The following is a 25,106-nucleotide window of genomic DNA, read 5'->3' on the forward strand; positions in this document are numbered from 1 at the left end:
GCGTAAAATTCTATTGTTCCGATTATTTTTGAGAACATGCAAATAAACAAACTTCTTTGATTGGTCAATTTAATCTGGCCGCACTGCAAACATCACTGACGGTTCATTATTTCAGGCCATGTTTCAAAATAGTTCAAAATCAAAGAATCGATGAAGGTGTGTAGCAATTTCATTTGTGTACAGATTTAGTTCAGAATTTGATTAATTTTAGGATTTTTGCCTGTGGAGAAAGGATTCATCTCGTTGATGAACTTATACGCGATCGGGGTAACTAGGAATGGGTGGCCAAATGGAGATAGAAGAGCTGGAACATGACATACAAATGTTGCGAAAGCAACTGAAAGAGAAGGTTGAACAGCTGAAGACCTTGAAAAAACATTTTCAGAAAGTAAGTTTGCTTGTAATACTTAGCTTTCGGTGCTGGTTCTTCTTCCATCAAGGGCACCGAGTGCATTACGAAATCGAGCCGGTTTCGATTATTTCGCAATTTGTACCGTTTCTATGCTTTTGAGAAGACTGCGTATCCAAAATAAGATTAGAACCTTATCATGCAGAGTGTGAAAATTGAATTTTATGTTTCATTTGCAGAATTGTATCAACAAATTGAACAACCATGAAATTGCTCGCTACAGTCGTCAGATCATTTTGTCCGAAATCGGTATGCAGGGTCAGTTAAAATTAAAGAAGGCATCCGTATTGGTCGTCGGAGCCGGCGGATTGGGTTGTCCCTCGTCACTGTACCTTGCCGGAGCCGGTATTGGTCGCGTAGGAATCCTAGATTACGACGAGGTAGAACTTACGAACCTCCATCGACAGTTGCTTCATACGGAATCGACTATTGGCTTGACAAAAGCCGATTCCGCAAAAGTTCAACTGGAAGAGTTGAATTCGCAGATCGAGATTGTTGCACATCATACACAGTTAACCAGTGACAACGCACTGACCATCATAGAACACTATGACATTGTGGTTGATGCAACCGACAATGTGGCCACAAGGTATTTGTTGAACGATGCGTGTGTTTTGCTGAAGAAGCCACTAGTATCCGGTAGTGCTCTGCAGCTAGAAGGTCAGTTGACAGTATACAATTATAAAAACAGTCCGTGTTACCGCTGTTTGTTCCCAACGCCTCCACCACCCGACGCAGTTACCAATTGTGGAGACGGTGGTGTTCTTGGGGCCGTGACTGGCGTGATTGGTGCCTTGCAAGCATTAGAAACTATCAAAATCATTCTTGGGAACGAAGGTGTACTGGCCGGGCGGTTGCTGTTATTCGATGGCCAGCAGAGTACATTTCGAAATTTGAAACTCCGCCCTAGGAAAAAAGATTGCACCATTTGTTCGGATAATCCAACGCTGACGAAATTAATTGATTACGAACAGTTCTGCAGTATGAAGGCAACAGACAAAGACTCGCAGCTGTCTTTACTCGAACCGGAAGAACGTATTACTGTACAAGAGTATAAACAACTGAGCGACAGCGGAATTCCCCATCTGCTAATAGATGTTCGTGGATCGAATCAATTCGAAATCTGTCAATTGCCGGCATCGGTCAACATTCCTATCGATGACGTGCTGAAGAATCGTAAAACGGACGATATATTGACGCAGGCATCCCAAAAACTGCCTGTATATGTGGTTTGCCGTAGGGGAAATGATTCACAGCTGGCAGTGCGTCATTTAGCGCCACTTTTTCAAGAACGTGGTTTGGATTCACCGAAAGATATAGTGGGAGGTTTACACGCATGGTCACACAATGTTGACCATCAGTTCCCGATTTATTGAATTGATAAAGGGAATAACCGAAAGAAAACCTTTTGTTTCGATTCTTGATTCCGAATTGCCCTGGACAATGACTTCAGCGGTCTGTTTTAATCGTTCCAACTTCCGGTCTATTGATTGGTTTTCTTATCCACCTCAGTTATTCGATTTCATTCATCCACTCAAATAAAAATTCACGTTCGATTCACTTGAAAAATCACGTAGAATGGTTTCAAATGTCAAATTGAATATATTACGTGACGAAAATGAATGTTATACGAACATCCCCTAAAATGAATAGAGTCATCACACAAAGTTTACGTGAATTGACCAAACGTCAAACAATCTACGTGAATTTCCAGTGTGAAAAACTCGATTTTGAAAATGGCGAGCAGCGGCCCTCGAAGTGTAAGTAGTGTAAATATTTGCGAGAAAAGTTATTTAATTACAATTTTTTACTCCATCGACCGGATCATTCAAGCATGAAAGTTTCCATGTGTTCAACTGGACCGAGTGCCTGCGTGAGTCCGGAAGTTTACCCGTTCCTGCCGAATGCTTCAAACAGGCCGTCGGTATGAAGCTAGAGACACTGGAACCATGTAATGCGACTTCAACCTGCATCGGTAGTGTTGTGGGAGTTCTTGGATCTCGACTTCGGCTTCGGTTGGATGGCAGTGACAACTTTAACGATTTCTGGAAGCTTGTCGATTTGAAATACCACGACGTTATTAGTTGCTTTTTAAGTCATTGGAATTATATGACAATTTTCTGAAATAAATATTTTATATTTCATGACATTTTTCATTTCATAGATTTATACTAAAATCTGGAATCTCCCTTTTGACTTCAACCAATATATAAAATAGTGATTTTCTGGTATCTAAATTTGGTATGAACTGATAGATAAATGTGATATGAACAGTACATTACATTTTACCTATGAAACACGTAACTTTTACTGGATTATGCATTAAACAGCTTTTAAATGCCAGTCCATTAAAACCTACGTGAAAAGTAGGGTGGAAAATATTCACATAACTTTTCACGTAACTATAATATGATTATTATTTTGAGTGTCATTGGACGAGCGTTGCTTTCTATCCCGTTTCAGGCGAAATATACGCATTTCTTACAATTTTTTTCCCTTAAATATCGTAATTTTTTAGTGATTTGAAAAGCTGCGAATCGTTACTTTTTACCGAGCTATACACTCAAAATAATAATCATATTATAGTTACGTGAAAAGTTATGTGAATATTTTCCACCCTACTTTTCACGTAGGTTTTAATGGACTGGCATTTAAAAGCTGTTTAATGCATAATCCAGTAAAAGTTACGTGTTTCATAGGTAAAATGTAATGTACTGTTCATATCACATTTATCTATCAGTTCATACCAAATTTAGATACCAGAAAATCACTATTTTATATATTGGTTGAAGTCAAAAGGGAGATTCCAGATTTTAGTATAAATCTATGAAATGAAAAATGTCATGAAATATAAAATATTTATTTCAGAAAATTGTCATATAATTCCAATGACTTAAAAAGCAACTAATAACGTCGTGGTATTTCAAATCGACAAGCTTCCAGAAATCGTTAAAGTTGTCACTGCCATCCAACCGAAGCCGAAGTCGAGATCCAAGAACTCCCACAACACTACCGATGCAGGTTGAAGTCGCATTACATGGTTCCAGTGTCTCTAGCTTCATACCGACGGCCTGTTTGAAGCATTCGGCAGGAACGGGTAAACTTCCGGACTCACGCAGGCACTCGGTCCAGTTGAACACATGGAAACTTTCATGCTTGAATGATCCGGTCGATGGAGTAAAAAATTGTAATTAAATAACTTTTCTCGCAAATATTTACACTACTTACACTTCGAGGGCCGCTGCTCGCCATTTTCAAAATCGAGTTTTTCACACTGGATATTCACGTAGATTGTTTGACGTTTGGTCAATTCACGTAAACTTTGTGTGATGACTCTATTCATTTTAGGGGATGTTCGTATAACATTCATTTTCGTCACGTAATATATTCAATTTGACATTTGAAACCATTCTACGTGATTTTTCAAGTGAATCGAACGTGAATTTTTATTTGAGTGTGCATTATGTTTTACCAAAGACATCATATTAACAAGATATCCAGCTCTTACATTTCCCGAACAAATCATTGGCAACATCCTTTTTTGCTAGCATGTCGCCCTCAGGTGAGTCCGCATCGAATCTCATACATAGAAGTAGGGGAGAGAAATGTCAAATTCGTGCGCGCCAAAATAGCAGGGCTACGCACCCATACAATTGACATGATATGTTGAATGTGATGCCGTGCGATGGCGTTGTTGAACTGAAGATTGATTTCGCTCCAAGCTGACAGGGTCTGGTTTTACTGAGCTTTGCTTCAAATTGCATTTTTTTAATAACTGGTTAGACGCGTTACATGTATTACTGTTTTATGATTATCGCATTATTTTCTACTGAGAACTTACTAAGCGTTACAGTTTACTAAGTTATGGTGTGAAATGCGTAACACTTTATTTCAGGCGTTACGAACCGGTGTATGAACAGAGATGCCAGATATTTTCATAGAAAATCTGTATTCTTTGTATAAAAAATCTGTATTAATCTGTAATCACTAATAAAATGAAATTCAGAATACAAAATGATGCTAAAAGATGTTATTCCAATAGATTGTGGTTATAGGATGGTAGATTCAATCAGTCATTGCCGCGCTCACAAGAATATTCAACGTTTTTTAATTCACAACAATTAAATTGTAATTCCATACATTTATCTAGTTTGAAATTGGTGACTTTATAATTTGACATGGAATTTCAACGCCCAATATTCAACCTCAAGTCGGTTCATACAACTCTCAGTTTGACAGTAAAGTTTCATGATGCCATTACTTCCTTGAATAAAGTACTGTCTCTGTGCGTATCTTTTTCCAATAAATCATCTTTTCTGCATTAATTATGGTTTCGGCTTTAGCCGTCTGTTCAATAAGAATGGCTGTTATATACTGCCCGACGTTTCGACCACTGGTTATGGTCTTTTTCAAGAGAAATATCTTATCGTTCCTCGTCTAAAAATTGTATGCCCACGAACGGTTGTTTACATAATAACAAAGCTTCTTTCGTCACTTTTGTTGCACTAATAACGTTTGTTTTGAACATTAGCCTGTTGCGCCACTACAATCAATATTGCGAACATCTGGACTTTGGTATGTCCAAAAATGAAATGAAATTCCAGCTTAGTCGTAGAAATAATGCGTAGTATCTAAGTAAACATTGTAAACCATTTATATGTAGTCTACATTTGCTTGACGAAATAAATAAATAAATTTACCACTATGCACTACCTAACGTCACTTTCAAAGATGGTGGATAAAAAATGACTTTCTTTCTTACTTTTTGTGAGATCTGTATAAATCTGTATTAAATTGAGGAAATCTGTATAAAATCTGTACTCTGTATTAAATCTGTATGAGCATGTAAAAATCTGTATAATACAGATAAATCTGTATAAATGGCATCTCTGTGTATGAATTATGTGCGTTACATTTCCGTAAGTTACTGATGTTACGAAGCATTTCATGCGTTGCGATTTTACAATTTATAGGTGTTACATGCGGTTCTTTTGGGAGTATATATGTATGATGGCGAGTGAGTGACTTACAAGATATTGTTCAATTTTTTCACGAAAAAGCTACATTTTTAGCGGTAGTCCACTTGTCTATATTAGTTAAAAAAAATTGATTTCTTTTACCTGATCAAAAAAGAAATTTATTTAAATCTGGCGTCCCTGCAGTGAAGTTTGTTATTGTTTGTGGTAGAGTGACTATAATCAGAGCGGCGACAGCTGTTCATTTGGAATGACAGCTCTTAGTTCCAAACGAGCAAACTATCTGTCAATTCAATGTAATGGAATGTTTTAAATTGTTGCCGGATGAGATGTCGTCACTCTGGTTATAGGCACTCTAGTTTGTGGGATGAGAGACCGCATTTTTTCTGGCAAGATGGGCCAACACTTGCCTTAGCCTTAAGCCCTTCACGTTAGTAACACAGCAAAGAAAAAAAAAACACATTTTTTCATTTTTCCTCTCCCAACAACTGTCTTTCGTGATCAACTTTGTTAGTTCTTTTCGCTGATCTAATTTTTCACCGGTTTTTGGCGTTGTAAAATGCTGTGTTCAACTAGATGGCCCTTATTACCGTTCTCACTCCACTTTCACATTCACTTCACTTACATGTCACTTCACTTGATTTTACCTATTACCAGTATCACGCATAGTGAAGTGATCACTGTGGTGGGAAAAACTAATTTTTTCAACAAAATGTTGGTGGCGTGATGTTCATAATGACATCCAGGTCATTCAAGTAATTACTTTTGTCACAGAAGCGACTTTCGTAATAAGGACCTACATTCACTTCACTTGATTTCCACCGTGAAGTGATACCCATAATAAGTCACAGTCACTTCACTTGGTTTCCACCGTGTAGTGACACCGGCAATAAGGGCCGATAATCTAATTTCATTTCAAAAATTAAGAATTGAATTTAGTTTTGTTGACTGTGAACAAGGCAACTAAACCGAAAATTTTCTTACATAATTAAGAAAGCCGAAACGATTCTTTCAACCGGCAAACCGTTCAATCACGAAAATCACTCAAGAGTTTTTCAACCACTTATATATTATTTTATCTAATTATTTCGTCGACTAGTAATATGGATATGGGTAATATTTCTTCCAGTTTCATCTGTCAAAAAACTTTTGACAGTTTGAATTGAAGTAGTAAATGGTACTTTATTTTAACCATGTTTCCACGTTTATCACTCAACTATTTGCATAAAATGATACCCGAAACTTTCAAACAGGGTAGTGAAATCAAAGAAAATCTTTTCAATCACATCACAATAATAGAAAGAGTGATTAAAGAGAAACATTGGCAACAGTGATCGCGAGGAATGTATTATTTATAACAGGGAGCAACCGGAATAAGAAGAGAAATATTTTTCTGAAAAAAGAAGCCACTTGTCTGGTCCTGTCCTAGATACGCCCTAATGAAAAATCAACCGAGAATTGAGACCACCCTTACTATTCCATCGGGATTGAGCACTAAATACAGCGCTGCCAACTATACCGATTTCTCGGTATTTATACCGATTTTTGGACTCGATACAGGAATACAGATATGCTCTCTCAAAATACCGATATTTCGATTTTCATACAGATAAATACCGATTTTCAGTTTTTGTGTTGGATTCCACAGGGTTAAACCAGGTCGAGCCACCTTTTTTTGGTCGCAAAATCAGTTTCCGCACTAAATCGATGTTTGATTTTTCGAGAAAGATATTGTACAGATAGATTTTTTCGCCAAATACAGATTTTTGGAAAAAACAGTTGACAGCACTGACTAAATATACTGACATCAGTTGACAGCTAATTTCATTGAATTGAAAAAGAAATGAAACGCTAGTAGTAAACAAGAGGCGAACTTTGCTAGTTAGGTTTTTAGTATATTATCTACAGTTTACCCGGTAATTTAGCGATAAAATCGTAGTTCTAAGACATCATAGCATGCTGAATACAGCGCTTGTAATGAAATCGCTTGGAGCGATCTCCTACTGTTTACTGCTGTCAATATATCTGGAATATGGTGAGTCAATGCAGCACATATTTTTTATGACTGCAATAACACGTACAACTATGATTTGTAGCTTCTGCCCAAAGAATCAAGGATGACATGTATACCCCAATCAGCGGGGCGCATTGTTTCCGCCGGTTGAACGGAACTCACGTCACTGGTTGCAGTTCACAGCTCGGTGGATCCGTCGGTGTGCTGCACTTTATTCGATCGGCGACCGATATCGATTTTATCACCGAACAACACCCGGCTCCACCGTATGCTCCCGTAATTCCGCCACATCTGTTCACGCGAGACAACATTCTGCAGCTGCGAGACCGCGGTGGACGGCATGTTTCGGCAGTTATCTTGATAAACAATGCCACTTTGCTGGACCATTACAGCCAGGAATCGCGTTGTCCCAATCAATTCAGCAGTTTAATGGCATCAGGGGAGGAAAACGTGTGCAATGTAGCGAATGCGGACAGTAGTTGGAATCCCTGGGGTACGGGACTGCTGCTGGAAGATTTTCCGTTTCCGATTTATTACGTTGCAGACCCCGATGAGATTTCAAAATTATATGATTGTTTCGAGAAATTTAACAATTTTGAGCTGGAGAATCAACACCAGAGAAGTTTGTGCAGTATCCAGGTAAACGCGTTCATGTCTGCTTCTGTGGATTCTCGGGTTTGCTTGGCTCGGTCGACATTCTTCAACTCCTTGAATCCGGTCAAGTTCTGTGATCCTTTGCAGGGAAAGAATGTGTTTGCATCACTTTTTCCAAGAGATCAGGTCAAAATTGACGATCGCTCTGTAGATACCAAAGAAAGAATCATCCTCGTGTCTACAAGAATGGATACAACAACGATGTTTGACGGCATCGGCCTTGGAGCAATGGGTTCATTGATTCCGTTTACGATTCTGATGTCGATTGCCCATTTCCTTGCCAAGGTACTGCCGAATCGTGTGAATCCCACTGACCCAAACGTACTGTTTGTTTTCTTCAACGGGGAAGCATATGATTACATCGGTTCGCAGCGTTTCGTATATGATTTGCAGAAAGGAGCATTCCCCACAAAAGGCGGTATGACCAATCCGATTGCCATGGAAAATATCGATCTGATGATCGATTTGGGCACAATCGATAATCTGAACCATCTCAAAATTTATCACGCCTCTCAAATACGGGTTCTTCCTAAAATGGTTCAGCTGATTCAGCAAATTAATAGCTCTTTTCGGTTCAACATCACGGCCGATAGACCGATACTGACAAAAAATTTACCTCCTGTATCATCGAATTCATTCCTGCGCGAGAACGTTTCTTTTCCGTCGGTGATTTTTACATCGACCGCCGAAAATCGCTTCTACCATTCTATTTACGATGACAATGAAAATCTAAAATTCGTGTATGGAAACCACTCGAACGGAACTGACTTCACACAACTAGAGGATCTGACGCAGCGAAGTCAACTGTTTACGGACGATTCTATCCAAATTCGCATCCGAAACGTTTCGGCTCTGTTGGGAATGACCATTTTCGAACTGATCACTGGAACATCGTACACCGCTCGTTTCGGCCCCAACAGTGTCCTCATCGATGAGTTTCTGTACTGCTTCCTGCACTCAGCCGACTGTCCACTATTCCATGCAGCTGCCAAACCGGATTCTCCTAAAGCGTTTCCTGTCCCGCCAACTCGCTATATTAGTGTTCATTCGACCCTTCCGTCAGAAGCCTCCGGATGGATCCATCGGCTTCTCGGTTTACTGGTAGGTCAGAAAGTGGAAAAAAGCACCAAAGCGGAATGTCAAGCAATGCATCTGCCATACAACTGGTATGCCGGTTATTCCGGTCTGGGAGAGTGCCATCTGACCACTCAGAACTTCACGCAGGCTATGTCGCCAGCTTTCCTGGACAACAACTATGACTTCGCCTCCGGGCGCTACTCCACCTGGACCGAATCAACGTGGCGTGAAATGTCGGCAAGGATATTTGTTCGTCCTTCCGCATCCCACGAAACACTAACCCTGTCCGTGGGGTTCATCGTGATGGCGATCTCGTTCGTGATGGTGTTTCTAATCAACAGCCGTTCCGATGTACTGTTCAATCAGAACGCTTCGACAATTCCGTAAGTAGATTTTGATTTTTTTAATGAATGTAAGTCGTCCTGTATATGTTTGTTTTTTTTTTATTCGTATTCAGAATTACTCCACCAACGCAGTGCTGAGCGCGTTTGTTCCAGAGACTGTTTCACCTAGCAATAAATCTGTATTAAGCTTAATCAATTCTGAGCACCTGACTGGCGAATTGTTTTATTCACACGCACTCGGATCTGAGCGTTAATACTAATTTAGTTTTTTTTTGTTAATTTATAATTCCGCAGCCGACGAAATTAGGAAGCAAGTAAAACAGTATGAAATAAATTATTAACCTAAATAAATTTAAACTAAATGATCGCTACTAGGTCAGTCAGTCCGGTCAAAATTTTCCATCGATTTTTTTTGATAACCATCGCAGACCTAACAGCGATTAGATAGTTTAACACGATCGTTGAAGGTAACAAATAAAAGAGAATGAAAACCTTATCGATTATCTGGTGGTTGTATTGAACTTGTCGAAATACTCCATCGTCGGTTGATTCTGATAAACAATTTGCATTCTTTGGTGTTCATCTGATAGTTGCAAATTTTCATGTCTAATGCTGTCGGCCAATTCTCGACGACGACGGTTTACCTCTAGATCTTTCTGTACCACCATTCGATCGAACTGATTCGCCAACTTATCCCACAGTGCCTTGTTGTCATTTTGTTCCTGCCGGCGACGCCGCATCTCCTGTCGCTGTTGTTCTTGGCCGTCCCGGAATTGTTGCATTTCTTCAACACTCATCCCTTTGTACGCATACGGAACTATTCGATTAGGTCCTAGACTACTTCTGGCTACATCCGGATTCTCCGTGAGAATATCACTGGTCAAATGATTGTGAATTTCAGCCATATTATCCTGCTCGTCTTCTCGCTTCTGCTGGATTCTTTGATATTCTTGTTGATCCTTCAATTGTCGGTTAAATTGACTGATTGCTCCTAGAATTTTGTGTTGAGAGTTACGATTCTCGGCTGTTAACTGATTTAAGCGTTGTTCCCTGGCTTCCATAGACTCCTCCAGAAATTTTTCCGAAGCTTTACGGTCCATCTGGGCTTGCCGTTTCTCACGTATCTGCTGTTCCAGCCAGGAACGTTGCTGTTGCATCTGAAGTCGTTTCCGTTGCTTCTCCGAAAGGTCTTCTCCTTCAAACTTTTGCGCACCAGAAACGGTAAGACGGGGATCATCATCACCGATGCGTGCTGGAAGTGATTTCTTCAAACCGTTCGGATCGAAAAGATCAAAATCCCTCGATTGTTCCGGACGTTGACATAGTACCCGGAAACTGTTGATTTCGTTTTCCAGCTGGTGCCGCAAAAGCTTCTGTTCCCGGTGTTTAAGCAACAACACCTGATTTTGACGCTGCTGCTCCTGTTCAAATTTGCGAGTCCGCTCAAACGTTTCCTGCTCGAGACGATGCTTTTCCTGCAGCTGATTTTCCAGAGCGATAGTATCGATCTGAAATGAACGAATGTTGTTTTTTATAGTCGTCCAAGACTCGTTAGAAAAACACGTGTGTTACTCCAATGACACGCTGGCGGGCGTTGAAAATTCGTTGCCTGCGTTCCTGTTCAAACTGCCGACGACGCTCGACGGCAGCAGCTTCCTTTCGGTCCTGGTGTTTAAGGAACAAAGTATTCAGCATTGTAATTAGAATGAAGATGCAGCGAAGAAGCTTCACTTCTGAAGGAAATTATTTGAAAATTGTTATAAATAACTATAGGTAAGCCACATCGCCATGGTGATGATAACGTGGTTACCTTTGGTAACCATGAGGTTTGTTGATGAAGTTAATCTTGTTTGTTTATTTTATTTCCCCATTTTTGTAACTATCGTGACAGATCAATATTAGAATGAAAATATTAAAATTAATTTCATTAGTTATATATTTTTAGAATAAAATTTGCATTGATGACAAAAATAAGAACAAGTTAAATATTTTACAATGTATTCACTTAAATAGGATTTAGTTTCACGGTATCATCACATATCGTTTCATCTGTCAGTAATTCTGCACCACAACTTCATTGGTGAACTGGCATTAGTCCGATCCTATTCAGATTTAGAATTGAATCGGCAATAACCCGCGCGGAACTTCGTAGATAGCCCCCACTCAGTAACATTACCAGTGGAACGTGCCGTGCCTGTGCCATTTGGAATACAATTTCATCTCGTTCGATAACTCCCGCTGGCGTTATGTCCAGAATACCGAGCGGGTCTCCCTTTAAGACATCGGTTCCTGCATTGTACACTACAAAGTTTGGTTTGAATTCTTCAAATGATCGAACCAAATTGGTTCGTAGTTTTTGCAAATATTCGCTATCTTGAGTGTGTGGTTTCAACTCAACTGCTCTTCGAATCGCTAGTTTGGCTTCCTGATCTTTCGGGTAAATTCGATAATTGTACATGTCCATAATAAACACACTAGTGTCATCCATTAAATCTCTTGCATATCCATTACCCTGGTGGGCATCCAAGTCTAGAATTAGAACTCGTTCTATACCTTTTCCGCTCGACAGCAGCATCTTTACGGTTAAAGTAATATCTGCGTAAGGACAAAACCCTCCTCCGCGGTCGGCGCTGCAGTGATGAAAGCCTCCTCCCAAGTTGATTGCCCAGCCCGTTCCAGTGGACGAATCCAAAGCCAATTTTGCTGCTAAAATGGAACCAGCCGTTTGATAACGCATTGGGCGTAGATAACTCCGTTGAACAATGTAGTTTGGCACGAAAATCAGTGGTGGAATCTCCGCTATTTTAGCCACGTTAACACTCCACTGTAGATAAATTACCAAAACTATTACGAGGAGAATCTGCACCAAATTTCTCATCTCACCTTTAAACTTCCGATGTAACGCTTAGTGTGTACTTCCAAAAGGTCATCCGTACTAATTTCATCCGGTTTACAAACATCATCTTCGCTGATGAATAAATTACCTGCTTTGAGCAGTTTGTATATGTGCTCTCCTTTGGCAGCATCGAACGGATGTAGCTTTTGGAGACCACAAAACTTTACACCATATTCGGATCGATAGACGATTGGAAGGACTCCGGTGTGTATGGTATGATCGAATTTTAGCACCGAACTGCTGGATGGCAGGTTCGGACTTAACTTGTCCTCACTGGCACTACTAGACCGAGTACGAAAGCAGCTGAGTTTGAGACACATATTCTTAGTTCTAGGAATTACTCTTGAATGCTTGAGGAGCAGAGCCTCGAATTCGCCATTGATGAACTATTTTCAGACCCAGAACCGAATAGTTAAGCCGTTTGACCGTTTTTTCGCACCGATGTTTGTAAACATAGACGGAAAAAGTTCAAGGTCAATTAATTTGTCGCGCGACTTGTTCCATATGTGTGTCGTGTCGCAGTGTGTCAGTTGCATACGACGCTGAAACAAATTGATGTAGAATCCGGTGAAACCAATTACCGAGAATAACATGTCAATACAACAAAAAATTTGATTTAATATAAAAAATATTGCGATTTGTTACGTAAACAATATTGTAATCAACTCACTTTTTCCAACTTTTTGACATCAACATAATTCTTGGTACATACCATCGGAAACACGACCATTAATTGAAAACTAAATGAATTTTAAGCGACTCATTTCGGTTGGTTCAGATTCAGAGCTCAGTGACAGTTTTCACTATTTTTCGCAAAGAAATATTCACCCCGGTGGCACGATTGTCATCTGCATACAATTGGTTTGAAGCCGAAAATTTTGGCTCTTTGGTTCTAGTTCGCTGTCAAATGCTGTGTTCAAGCAGTGTTCACACGTTCACATTTTACTTCATGCGGTTGCACCAACATAAGGAAACGATTTCGATGGAATATAATCAAACTATAATAAACCACAAGATCTTTTTATTATTCAAAAAGAGGTCAAATTACTTTCTTTTATAGGCAATACTAGACTAGAGTTATTTTATATTGGGTTTGAAGAAATTACCTTTTGATACCAGTGTGGTTTGATTGTATGGTATGAACGTAGCTTAACATATTGTTGACAACAACGTCACCAAAACAAAATGCGTCCGTTTCAGGAACCAGCTTCCATAGAAGGGGGGGGGGGGGGGGGGGGGGGGTGGAAATACTACGATATTTTCTTGCTTTGGTATTAGAAAATAGGCATTTTGCATATTGACTTTGTATGCCGTTCGTAGTTCACATTGTGCGTTTCCCTTCAAACAAGGGCGATTACGACAGCATTCAGCTGCTGGTCGTTTGCATTGAAGAAAAAATACACGGATAAGTGAACAACGACGAAGAAAATTCTACAAATCAACACTTCTAAAGGCTATAAATGTTTACAAAAGAGCTGTAAGAATTATTTGATTGTTAAATGTTAAATGTTTAAAGAAAATCAGTTTGGCGTAACCTTTGCAGAGCGAACTTTGTACCAAAAGAGTGTTAATAAATATGAGTTTGCGTCGTCACTAACACATTTAACGACGGGAAACGATCCCACGCAGTACAAAAATAAAAATATTGATGTGGAACACATTTTTATTCTAGTATGGGTGCCGTTTCGAAATATGCCGCGCGAAAAAGAAAGCATTTTTTTGATGAATTTTATCGGCTCCGAATCTTCTCTGGTAGTTTATAATGAAATATTATATTGTTTGAGAAACTCATAAATAACAAAGATTCCTGAAAATTGTGTAATCAATTCACGATAAAATTTTTAGATCTGTATATTTCAAATCTTAAGACTGATGAAATTTTGTGCCCTATACAAAGGTGAAATTTTATTTCACTCAAGCAATACTATAATTGCACCCTGACGCAATAAATTCGTTGACGTATTAGATGAAAATTCGAAACTACCCTGCGCTTACTAGGTGCAGATGGATGCTAACATTCGCCAAACGATCTTGATTATGCAGGACTATTAAAAAGTTACAGAGTGTACAAGTCACGACCGAGTGCGATGACTTAAAAAATTGCAGTAATTCAATCATCCACGTCTTTTTGCTGTCAGCAGTTAGTTCACATTGATGTGGTGCCAGAAATTCAATATAATAATGGTTTTGAGACAATATAATAATCATGTTGTCGTTTTATCAAACTTTTGTGTCAATTACCCGTTATGTGTATATATTTAAAGCGTACAAAATTAATTTGAAACGTGGGGGTTCGTGGAGAATTATTATGGTTCCAAAGGGGTTAAACCAAATACAAATAATAATACCCCGAAGTCCCATATAAACGAATCGCCAATGTTCTCCCTTTCGTTGCGATAGTGTGAAAATGTGAAAGGAGATCGTTTCTGGCAACGCTTTATGCTAGTTGCTACGGTGCAAAACAAACTTGTTTGTTTATCGTTGCTGTATTAAACTGCAACAATCAGTCCAAATATCGCCGGCTAATAAACCGAGAAGCTTTCGTAATGGTAATGATATTCATATTTTTATTCTACTTCAATTTAGTATTATGTATTTCAGTATACAGAATTTATAGATGCTGTTCTATTAGGGGAGTGGGCTCTTCGTATTTTCATGGACCAGTTCAAATTCCATGATAAGGACGATGCTTTACAACATATCAAACTGCAGGAACAGGAATTCAGTAAATAAAACTCAACTCCGTCGGCAAATATATAAGCTCATAAGCCACACATATGTACACCACACACACACACACACACACACATATATATATATATATATATATATATATATATATATATATATATATATATATATATATATATATATATATATATATATATATATATATATATACATATATATATATATATATATATATATATATATATATATATATATATATATATATATATATATATATATATATATATATATATATATATATATATATATATATATATATATATATATATATATATACAGTGTTGGTGATTGCCGAAAATTTGACAGAAGCTGCTATATTGCTATCTATATTGTATACAACATTTTCAATCCGGTAGAAGATGCTATAAGAACTCGAGTCTCTCAATACATGAACCGCGAGAGAATTTTTCTACATTTCTTCGCTCCACTTCAAACTCTGAGTATTTCACGGCCCATGAAAAAATATACAGTCTGATAATGATCGTTGCTGTGTGGAATTTCCCAAGAGAGGATCGCAAGTTAACAATTATCGCAGAAAATCGAATCGATGGTTCATCTTGATGTTTCTCATACTAGGTTTCAATATTTCAAAACCCTTGTGTGGAGCATTCACATACATTTTCATAGACACAACTTATACAAAGGTTATATGCACATAGTTAGAATAAGCGGCAATAGTAACATGATTCTATCGCAATTATCCTCTGCCCATACAGAATCGGATCGCGAAACGAGAATAAGCGACCGTTTGTTGCTTCAGAGAGGATCTCCACAGCAGCGTGCTAACCTTTGATTCTCAGAAATGTCATCGAGAGAAATTCACTCTCACACTGGTGTCTATTCTATGTTAAATGAGCCATGCCGGGTGTTTGTTGTTGCGATGTTTTCCATTTCTCTTTGATGGCACTGATTGAATCGTGTGAAGAGTGAAGATTTAACGTTCTTTGATACGATAAAAGCCATCCTTATATATATATATATATATATATATATATATATATATATATATATATATATATATATATATATATATATATATATATATATATATATATATATATATATATATATATATATATATATATATATATATATATATATATTGTAAATAAATGGTAATGATGCAGTTGATGGAATGTATTTTTATTCTGTACTTTAATGTCACTTTAATAAATATACTGACTTATTAATGAACCGACCTTCGTACCGTTTCTCAACTCAAATCAGTTGCAAACATCTTACACTTTTATATACCATCGTGATCGTTGTCAATTTTGACAAAGGATTTTTGAAATTTGGTCTAACCGGGAATCATCTAGAATCTGCTGAAAAACGTACGAGATTGTTTATCATAATTTAAAATGTTTTTTTTAAACCTTACTTTTCTTATAACCGACATCAGTTCATCGATTCGCACCAATTTCTCGCTAACAACGCCTGTTGGCCCATTATCATCAGTAGTACGTTTTTTGACGGCGCTCACTTGTTGCATCAGTTCCTGTTCCTTCATCTCTAGATCAACAAGCACTGTGTTCGTTTTGCTGATCATTGAATTAACTTGTTTGTAGAGCATTTGGCTGCGCGCGATTCTTTTACCTTCATCTCTCCAGTTTTACAATACCTCGGTTAAGATTATAGTTCTTCTGACTTTGCTTGTGTTTACATATTTTTCACTATAATAAACAGTAACTATAGTGAACTTGTTCTTACCCTTCAGTGTTGCTAGTTTTATAGGAAATTCGTTAAAGTACATTGTCACTCTGACAGTGTATCATGACAATGTACCGCACGATGCAAAATGTGTCCTTGAAAATTTGTCGGAGTACTCCGTATTATTATTTGTATTTGGTTAAACTATTAGGTTTTTTACCGTCACTGCTAACCTCAATCGGATGAACACATTTTGACAGTTCAGCAGTACTGTTTGTAAACAGAAATTTCTTTTGTTTGTTTATTGACAAATTGGATCAGTCCATTTACGGTCCGTATCACCTAAATAAAGTTTTAAAACATTTGTTCACGATTGAATACGTTTCGTTTTTGTTATTTATTAAATAAAAAAGACTAGTTGCAAAGTGTAAAGATCATTGTTTTAGATGTGCTCTTAGATTTTTGTTTAAGCTTGTTTGTAAACAGTACCGCTGAACTGTCAAGGATGAATACTTGTTCATTTGTGTCGTCACGATAAAAAACCTAATTAGGTTTTGCACGATTACGACACAAATGAACTGCCGATGAATCAAGTTCATCTTTGACAGTTGCCGTGTACTTGTTTTGTTTTGCGACTGCAAGTTAAAAATTGAAAAAAATGACGAAAAAGTGCGTGTTAACAACGTATTCCATTGTGAAAATAACTAAAAAGATTGCCCTGAATGTGTTTCCAGCATCAAGGAGCGATATATGTATGAATCTGTTGAGTATGAGGCGACTTGCAATTTATACATTCGAACGATGAACTTTTAAACTGTAAACAAGTACACGTCGACTGTCAAAAAAAGTTCATTCTGTTCATTTTTGTGAGGTTATGTCATGTTCGTGCAAAACCTAATAATATAAAAAGGGTTTTAACCTCCGGTCTTTGAAATGTATACGATCACGTCAAGCCAACACAAATGAATCGGGACCGCTATTTTTAATCGTGAATGTATGAATAACAATAAAAATTATAACTGATCGCCTTGAAATAAATGCGGTTTTTGCGAAAGTCTCCATGATTTATGAAAATTATTTTCTGTGATTCATAGTCATTTTTGTGTGAAACTATTTCGTGGCGTTAAAACTTGTGTAACGTTCTGAACCATGAAAGTCCATCATATTTCCCCGTTTTTACATTTCGAAGTTTATTTGATGTCAATAAATGCTACGGTACAGAACATCATAATGGCGGCCATGACATTTTCTTTAATGCAAATTACACCTTATCTAAGAAGCAATAAATCAAATAGTCCACCACAAATGTGTCATTAATGTACTTTAGAAGCCTCAAAGTTGCTCTGAGTAAAAATAGATTCATGAAAGAATTTAACTGACAAGAATGTTTTGAAGAGAATGTTTGTAAGCAATATTAAGAGCGTTTGCGTGGTTTTATTCTAGTGAAAATTGTTTTATTTTTAGTCCAGTTGTGAGCCTAGGTAAAGGGTTTTATTGATGCTTTACAAACTATGATATTACTTGTCAAAAGAGACACTTATTATATTTGTCATAAAACAGGTAGTGATTGAAAAATCAATTACAAAACTCCTATAAATTATATTCAAAACCAAAGGCATTTAAATTGTTGCTTGGGATGTCACCTATTAATATCCACTTTGGCGAGAATCCCCGACCGAACACAAGGAACAAAACGACGAATGAACACTGCGACTTTCGTAAAACGACCTAACAAAAAGAAGCAAAGCGAGTTATGTGTCAAGTCATCCGGAGAAAACGACCTTTCACACTGTCCAATGTACGTTATCTTTATGACTAAAAATTTGTTAATTAGTCACTATGATGAAAATTGGATTCCAACTACTCGGTTTTTGCAAAAGACATACCCACCCAAAAAGTGAGTAGTTGTATGAAGAAAAAGTTGGCCGATGTACGATGGATGAAGTCAGTGACATTTTCATCAGACATCGTATTAATAAATTTGATTAAATTCTACCCAATTTTGGGTAAAACTTAATTTTGTACCACTGGGTAACCCCAAGTGACGTGTGGATTTATGCTTGATATTTCTTCTTCTTACGTGAATGTGTTTTGATCGATGTCAAAATACAGCACATCAGAGAGAGAGAGGAAAAAAATAGTGTCGACATTTCGAAACGTAAAATCGAAACGATCGCTTGCCTCATAATTTTCCTTTAATTTGGAAACTGTTTTAGCTAAGATGAATTGAATTCGGTGGTTTTTTGTTCAGAATGATTACGCAAGTCGGTGGTAATTGAATTGAAGCACGGCTACGTTGCTGCTGGAAGTGCTAGCCGAAAGCTAAGGAAGGGAAAGTGGCTGAAAGAATCGTTTGCTTGCATAATAGTGCATTTTGTTGACTGTGATTACATTGTTTTACTGACACAGCCAGTTGAATATAGTCATCGATATTTGGTGCGTGTGTAGAACCACTGACAAATAGCATGCCACTGGACAGTGGAGTTGTGGGTAGCAACTCGGGAGGAAAGCAAATTACTTCGTCGGGATGTGTATGTGGGGCAGTCGGTGGAGCATCATCGGTGGGAGTGAATCTTGCTGTCACCGGGGTCATCGGTCCGGGAAGTAAACAGATGTCGGCGAAAAAATCTCTGAAACTGTCAAGTCTAACGGATGATGTGATGGGACCACCATCAGTTACCGGAAGTCATCACGATGAACCGTTTCGGGCTAGGCTGCACCAATTGTTTTCCCAGATCGAGAAGGAGTTTGATTTATTACACGCCGAAAATTTGAGCCGTGAGTGTTTGAGATTGTCTTTGATTTGTAGAATTTAAACGACTCTTTATTTCGTAACATTCAGTGCAGGAAAAGTTAGATGCTGTTGCTGGAACGCCCCGTGAATCGACTGTTGGTGAACGATTGCTACCATTGCAAGATTCTTACGAAGCAGATGGTGCTATTAATAAAAGCTTCAAATCTAAGCTGGGTAGCGCCGGAAACAAGGTCAAAGCTAGTCACAAGATTCGGGCTCAAACCAGTCGAATCGTATCAAGCTTCAAGGCTCAATCTGTGGTGAGTTCGTTGGTGCGTGAGTTTTGTGGCCACAAGGACGGTGTCTGGCAGGTGACAACCAAAACCGGTCAGCCGATTATTGGAACGGCTTCGGCAGATCATAGTGCCTGCATATGGGGAATTGATACGGGCCGGTGTTTACTGCAGTACCAGGGTCATAGCGGATCGGTAAATTCGATCAAATTTCATCTCAATAGAGACCTGGTGCTGACGGGCAGTGGGGATGCTACAGCCCATATATGGCAGGCGGCCGTCAACTGGGAGGTTCCTGCGAGGAAAGGACATTCCTCTGAGGAAGAACTTGACGATGAGGATGAACCCTACGAAGAGAAGGAACGAATCGATGTACTGAGAACTCCAATCTGTGAATTCTCAGGGCCGGGTGGGCATACTTCTGTAGTGGTAGCGGCAGATTGGCTACCCGGAGGTGATCAGTTAATTACGGCTAGTTGGGATCGAACCGCTATCCTATGGGATGTTGAAACCAGAGAGCCTCTTCAGCCGCTTTGTGGCCACGATCACGAACTAACGCATGCTTCGGCCCATCAGAGTCAGCGGTTAGTGGTGACGGCTTCGCGGGATTCAACGTTCCGGCTGTGGGACTTTCGTGATCCTATTCCAGCCGTATCTGTTTTTCAGGGTCACACAGAGTAGGAGGAATTTTGAAGTGTTCACTCAAGCGCACATTAATTGCTATGATCGTTTTTTTCAGGAGTGTAACATCCACAGTGTTTACCAGAGACGACAAAGTGGTATCCGGTTCTGACGATCGTTCCGTTAAGGTATGGGAACTTCGCAACATGCGCTCAGCGCTGACAACAATTCGGACCGATTCGGCTGTTAATCGACTTGCCGTTTCCGCTGGGGGAGTCATCGCCATACCTCACGACAACCGTCATATCCGGCTGTTTGATCTGAACGGACAGCGAATCGCTCGGTTACCTCGCACCAGCCGACAGGGACACCGTCGGATGGTTTCATCGGTTGCCTGGACAGAAGACGTCAATTCGGCATGCAATCTGTTCTCGAGTGGATTTGATCGACGGGTACTTGGATGGGCTGTCAGCTTGCCACCGAAAGATAATTGAAAAAATCGCGTTAACCATTTCTAAGATAGGATAGGAGGAGCAGACGCTGCTGTTGGTGTGACTATTACGAATATGTGTATAGACGTTTTACTATCGAATCGTTGTTGTTTCGTTTTCGAACAGATTCTCATTATTAGTTTGTTCAGGTCGATGTACTAATATAACTCTAGTTCTAGTAGCAATGGAGAGGTGGCACTGATTATTTGATTAATCCATCGGAGAAGGGAGGAGTTTCTGACTGTGGTTCTAACCCTAGAATAAAATAAATGTTTACTAGTACTTGGGCAAGGAAAAATGGAGTCTCGCAATTTTCGTAACTTTTGGACACTTGGAGCGTATTTTAGTAGTCATCTTTTGAAACTGTATAACCAAAAAATAAATATCAGGATGTAATGCCTTCGTCAAGAAACTACGTGTAGAGTTTTATCTTTTCACAAAAGTATGCGTACTTTTTTAACTGAAAATTTCCGGCAAGACACCAGATTTAGTCTTTATAACCTGTGATTGCACATTTTGGAATTTGATTGCCATATCAACGAAACTACGAGTGTACTTTTCACCACAATCGAAAGGAATCGTTTTACTGCAATAAAAAAAGCATTCAACAACAGTTCATAATTTTAGCTTAAGCAAACAAAACAGTTAGTTACAAACAGTTTTACCTGTCACGAACACAAGACAATTTTAATATTCACGAACGTATACAATTGTCCGGAAATAACACGACAAATCTCACGATATGAACAACCAGATATTCAGCTTGATATTTATAATATTTCCACTTGAAAAAGTACTAAATATACCAATAGTATGGTAGTAAACCATGGTTATGAGAGGCACCGCATACAGTGCACAGCAGAATGCAAACTTTTTTCGAAAGAAATCATCATTTGCTGTTGTTAAAATATTTCGGGTTCTGAGTGTTCACCCAGTATTGTCCTCATTCTTTATTGTTGAAGGCCTTGCGTCACTTTTTTCGGCTCGCTACGTCCGTTAGAACATTGCGCTTCGGTGCAAAGAAGTGATGATACTTGGAAATTTATTTGTTTTATGATTCAATTTACAGTATATTTTATGACGAATTTATTTCAATAACCGAAAACAATCATGGTTACTCATGGCAACCGTCGCTACTGTAGCTTTTTTTTTAAAGAGAAAACAACTGCTTACTTTGTTTATTTCATCAGTTACTGGCCGAGCTCAAGAAGCGAAGTAATGGCAATGAGGTAGAAACAGATGGGACAAACATAGCTTTTTTGTGGTAGTGAAATCAACTTTACTTCAGCAAGTTGAACTAATAATTGTTTACAAAGTTTTGGTTACCAACACAAGCAAGTCCCCTGTTTTCTATCACATTGGTATTATAGCAGGTTAGTAATCCGTCAATTTTCGATTGGAACGTCAGAAGCTTTAGCAGAGCATTTCTCAAGGAGTGATAGGTTTTCTTTAGGTCTTCCTAATGGTTTAATTTGAACTGCTTTGGACTGACGGGCAGAAGAAAAACATCTTACGTGATATTGAACAAATTCCAGAATTAATAACGAACTGAAAGAGCAAGTTCCAAATCAACGAAACCCTACACGTAACAATAACAATAGATTATGGTTAGGAAGCATGCTTATCTAATTCATCCGGTTTGAATACACCCTTCTCCGTCACAATTCCCGTAATCAATGCTGCTGGTGTCACATCGAACGCTGGGTTCCAACATTGAATCCCCGGTGCAGCTATCCGATGATCGCCAATGTGAGTCATTTCTCGTGCGGGACGCTCTTCAATGGTGATAGCTTTCCCCGAAGGTATCGTCAGATCAATCGAGGTAAACGGTGCGGCTACGTAGAATGGCACGTTGTGGTAGTTGGCTAGAACAGCTATTTGGTATGTTCCAATTTTATTCGCCGTATCTCCGTTAGCTGCAATTCTATCGGCTCCCACTATAGCAGCCGAAATATGACCCACAGTGAAAAGGGAAGCGACCATGCTATCCGTTATCAAAGTTGCCGGTATTTTTTCGTGCACCAGTTCAAATGCTGTTAGCCTGGCACCTTGATTGTATGGTCTCGTTTCCGTGCAATATACGTGCTCTAATCGGTTCAGTTCATTCAGTTTTCGTATAACTCCCAAAGCAGTTCCATAGCCAGCAGTTGCCAAGGATCCAGTGTTGCAATGTGTTAGTATCTTTACAGTATTTCCGACAGATGCACGAGAAAGTATCACACCAGCACCATGCTTCCCTATCATCATGTTATCAGATATATCCTTATCAAGCATGCTTTCGATGGCCTCCAGAACTGTCCGTTTCATTGCATCGACAGCCACAGCCTCATCGCGGTCTAGCACATGTGACAGTTTGATCAGTTCATCTGCAGCGATCTTCATGTTGACCGCTGTTGGTCTAGCAGTGATTAAAAAATTAAGTTTCTTTTCCATCTCGTGCACGAAGTCACTCTTGTTATCAAAGCTACGGTTGCTTATCTCGACAGCCAGAGAAAGACATCCCACGATTGCGATTGCTGGAGCCCCACGAACCTGCATTTTGCGTATAGCATTCCAACCGTCTTCAACACCGGCGATGTTGATGTATTGAGACTGTTCCGGTAGTAACAGTTGGTCAAGTATTTTCAGCTTTCCATTTTCATAAATTATTGCTTTTAAGCTCATGACGGTACTCAGATTTTTTTTAAATAAATTATTAAATGCTGCTGTTGATGTATCACTTTTCTGCTATGAAACAGCAAAACTTAGGTAATGTGCTTATCTTTATTTACTTTCGGTTCGTTTGTTAAGGATTTCAGCTCATAAATCTTAGCTAAGTTGTGCCAAGTGATTATCCGTTCACTATTTCAAAGAAAATTGTGCATTATATATCTTCTATACAAGTATTAAATTTAATAATAAACTCACAACAGATCAAATAAATCCAATAAGTTCTGTTCACCCAAAAAACATTAACGTTTCATTCCTCTTATCACAGAACAAACTTTGACAGTTCGGCATTTTATATGATGTCAGCTATAGACTGGCTGATCTAGTGCACATTGGGAAACACACATCGAAAATTCTCGGCTGCGCCTACATATATGTTAACATGCTACAGAAATTCAATCACCGGTATTTTGTTTGTCCAAAATGCGAAACATGTGATAATTTCGAAATAATTTACTTCGAATTCCGAAACTTGAAAATAATTTGAAGTGAAATACTTCCAATCGGAGCGAATTTCAGTTGACGAAAGAGACTAGTTTTGAACAATTTAAAGCATTAGGTTTTTCAATTGAACCTTAGGTTTAAGGAAATCGATCCAACCATCTTCAAAAACCTTTTAGTGATATAAATAAATTCGGGTCCATTTCTTTTACTTATCTTACTTTCAATTCACGGATACCTTTTTTGAAAAATTGGACTAGTTTGGGGCGAAATCCATATCAATTTTTGATATCATTATAATTGGAGAAGAGATGGTTAGCCAGACTATGCTTCACCGGACCGGAACAAATAGTAATCAGAACTAGCAATGTCTGGGCTTTACTGCCTTCCTCGTGATCTTTTGACTCGGTTGCAGCATCTCACAATACACGCAGTTGGTCATACCATATACAGAACAAAACCTTCAGGCTATGAATATTCTAAACGGCCGTCGATAATGATGCATGGTTTTGAGTTATCGTAATAGACCCACTTTTCATCGCCAGTAACAATTCGATGTAAAAAAAAAACAAAAACTGCCCTTGGAGCAGTTGTTCGACGTTCCATGGCTTCAATTCATACGGCACCCAATTGCCTACCTTTCGGATCATTCCCCATCGCTTTTAAACGTTGGCAAATGGCTGACTGAGTAACTCCGACTGATTTTGCAAGTTCTTTCTGCGTTTGCGACGGGTCTTGATCGAGCAATTCCTCCAATTCTCCATTTTCAAAAATTTCAATTGTTTCGCTGAGAAGAACAGAAAGAATACATTCAACAGGAATTCATAAAACTTTTCATTTGAATATAAGTTTATGACAGTCTGCCAAGTCACTCTGAGAAATTGATATTAGTTCCGTTTTTGAGCTTTTAGTCGCTACTGGCGGTACTTCTGGAACCTGGATAAAGTCGAAAAGAATTTTCATCACCCTGTACTTCCGAAACCAGGAGTAGAACCAAATTCAAAGGATGTATTCGGTAGAGCCTCCATGAAATTAAATGGGACCTG

General features: G+C 38.7%; 6 protein-coding genes across 6 annotated transcripts; 3 read left to right on the forward strand and 3 right to left on the reverse strand.

The window, feature by feature from the left end:
- The first annotated feature begins 67 nt into the window (after window positions 1-67).
- LOC131430539 (adenylyltransferase and sulfurtransferase MOCS3) lies at window positions 68-1,813 on the forward strand. The gene is made up of 3 exons (XM_058595595.1): window positions 68-156; window positions 212-388; window positions 589-1,813. The coding sequence occupies exons 2-3, from the start codon at window positions 278-280 to the stop codon at window positions 1,783-1,785; spliced, it is 1,308 nt and encodes a 435-aa protein (XP_058451578.1). The 5' UTR covers window positions 68-156; window positions 212-277; the 3' UTR covers window positions 1,786-1,813.
- Window positions 1,814-7,200: 5,387 nt separating this feature from the next.
- Window positions 7,201-9,825, forward strand: LOC131430544 (nicastrin). The gene is made up of 3 exons (XM_058595608.1): window positions 7,201-7,420; window positions 7,482-9,513; window positions 9,588-9,825. Exons 1-3 carry the CDS (start codon window positions 7,342-7,344, stop codon window positions 9,610-9,612), a joined length of 2,136 nt encoding a protein of 711 aa, XP_058451591.1. The 5' UTR covers window positions 7,201-7,341; the 3' UTR covers window positions 9,613-9,825.
- Window positions 9,826-9,958: 133 nt separating this feature from the next.
- On the reverse strand, window positions 9,959-11,226 carry LOC131430553 (RIB43A-like with coiled-coils protein 2). The gene is made up of 2 exons (XM_058595621.1): window positions 11,047-11,226; window positions 9,959-10,982 (listed from the first exon to the last, which is right to left on the reverse strand). The coding sequence occupies exons 1-2, from the start codon at window positions 11,167-11,169 to the stop codon at window positions 9,975-9,977; spliced, it is 1,131 nt and encodes a 376-aa protein (XP_058451604.1). The 5' UTR covers window positions 11,170-11,226; the 3' UTR covers window positions 9,959-9,974.
- Window positions 11,227-11,406: 180 nt separating this feature from the next.
- LOC131430562 (histone deacetylase 11) lies at window positions 11,407-13,175 on the reverse strand. Its single transcript, XM_058595632.1, has 3 exons — window positions 13,041-13,175; window positions 12,358-12,912; window positions 11,407-12,298 (listed from the first exon to the last, which is right to left on the reverse strand). The coding sequence occupies exons 2-3, from the start codon at window positions 12,688-12,690 to the stop codon at window positions 11,549-11,551; spliced, it is 1,083 nt and encodes a 360-aa protein (XP_058451615.1). The 5' UTR covers window positions 12,691-12,912; window positions 13,041-13,175; the 3' UTR covers window positions 11,407-11,548.
- A 5,688-nt stretch (window positions 13,176-18,863) lies between these two features.
- Window positions 18,864-21,746, forward strand: LOC131430571 (WD repeat-containing protein 37). The gene is made up of 3 exons (XM_058595645.1): window positions 18,864-19,549; window positions 19,614-20,475; window positions 20,538-21,746. Exons 1-3 carry the CDS (start codon window positions 19,237-19,239, stop codon window positions 20,911-20,913), a joined length of 1,551 nt encoding a protein of 516 aa, XP_058451628.1. The 5' UTR covers window positions 18,864-19,236; the 3' UTR covers window positions 20,914-21,746.
- Window positions 21,747-21,807: 61 nt separating this feature from the next.
- LOC131430578 (methylthioribose-1-phosphate isomerase) lies at window positions 21,808-23,906 on the reverse strand. Its single transcript, XM_058595657.1, has 2 exons — window positions 23,818-23,906; window positions 21,808-23,751 (listed from the first exon to the last, which is right to left on the reverse strand). The coding sequence occupies exon 2, from the start codon at window positions 23,572-23,574 to the stop codon at window positions 22,519-22,521; it is 1,056 nt and encodes a 351-aa protein (XP_058451640.1). The 5' UTR covers window positions 23,575-23,751; window positions 23,818-23,906; the 3' UTR covers window positions 21,808-22,518.
- Window positions 23,907-25,106: the final 1,200 nt, after the last annotated feature.

This window comes from Malaya genurostris, chromosome 1 (genome assembly GCF_030247185.1).
Source record: "Malaya genurostris strain Urasoe2022 chromosome 1, Malgen_1.1, whole genome shotgun sequence".
In the NCBI taxonomy this organism is placed as follows: Eukaryota; Metazoa; Arthropoda; class Insecta; order Diptera; family Culicidae; genus Malaya; species Malaya genurostris.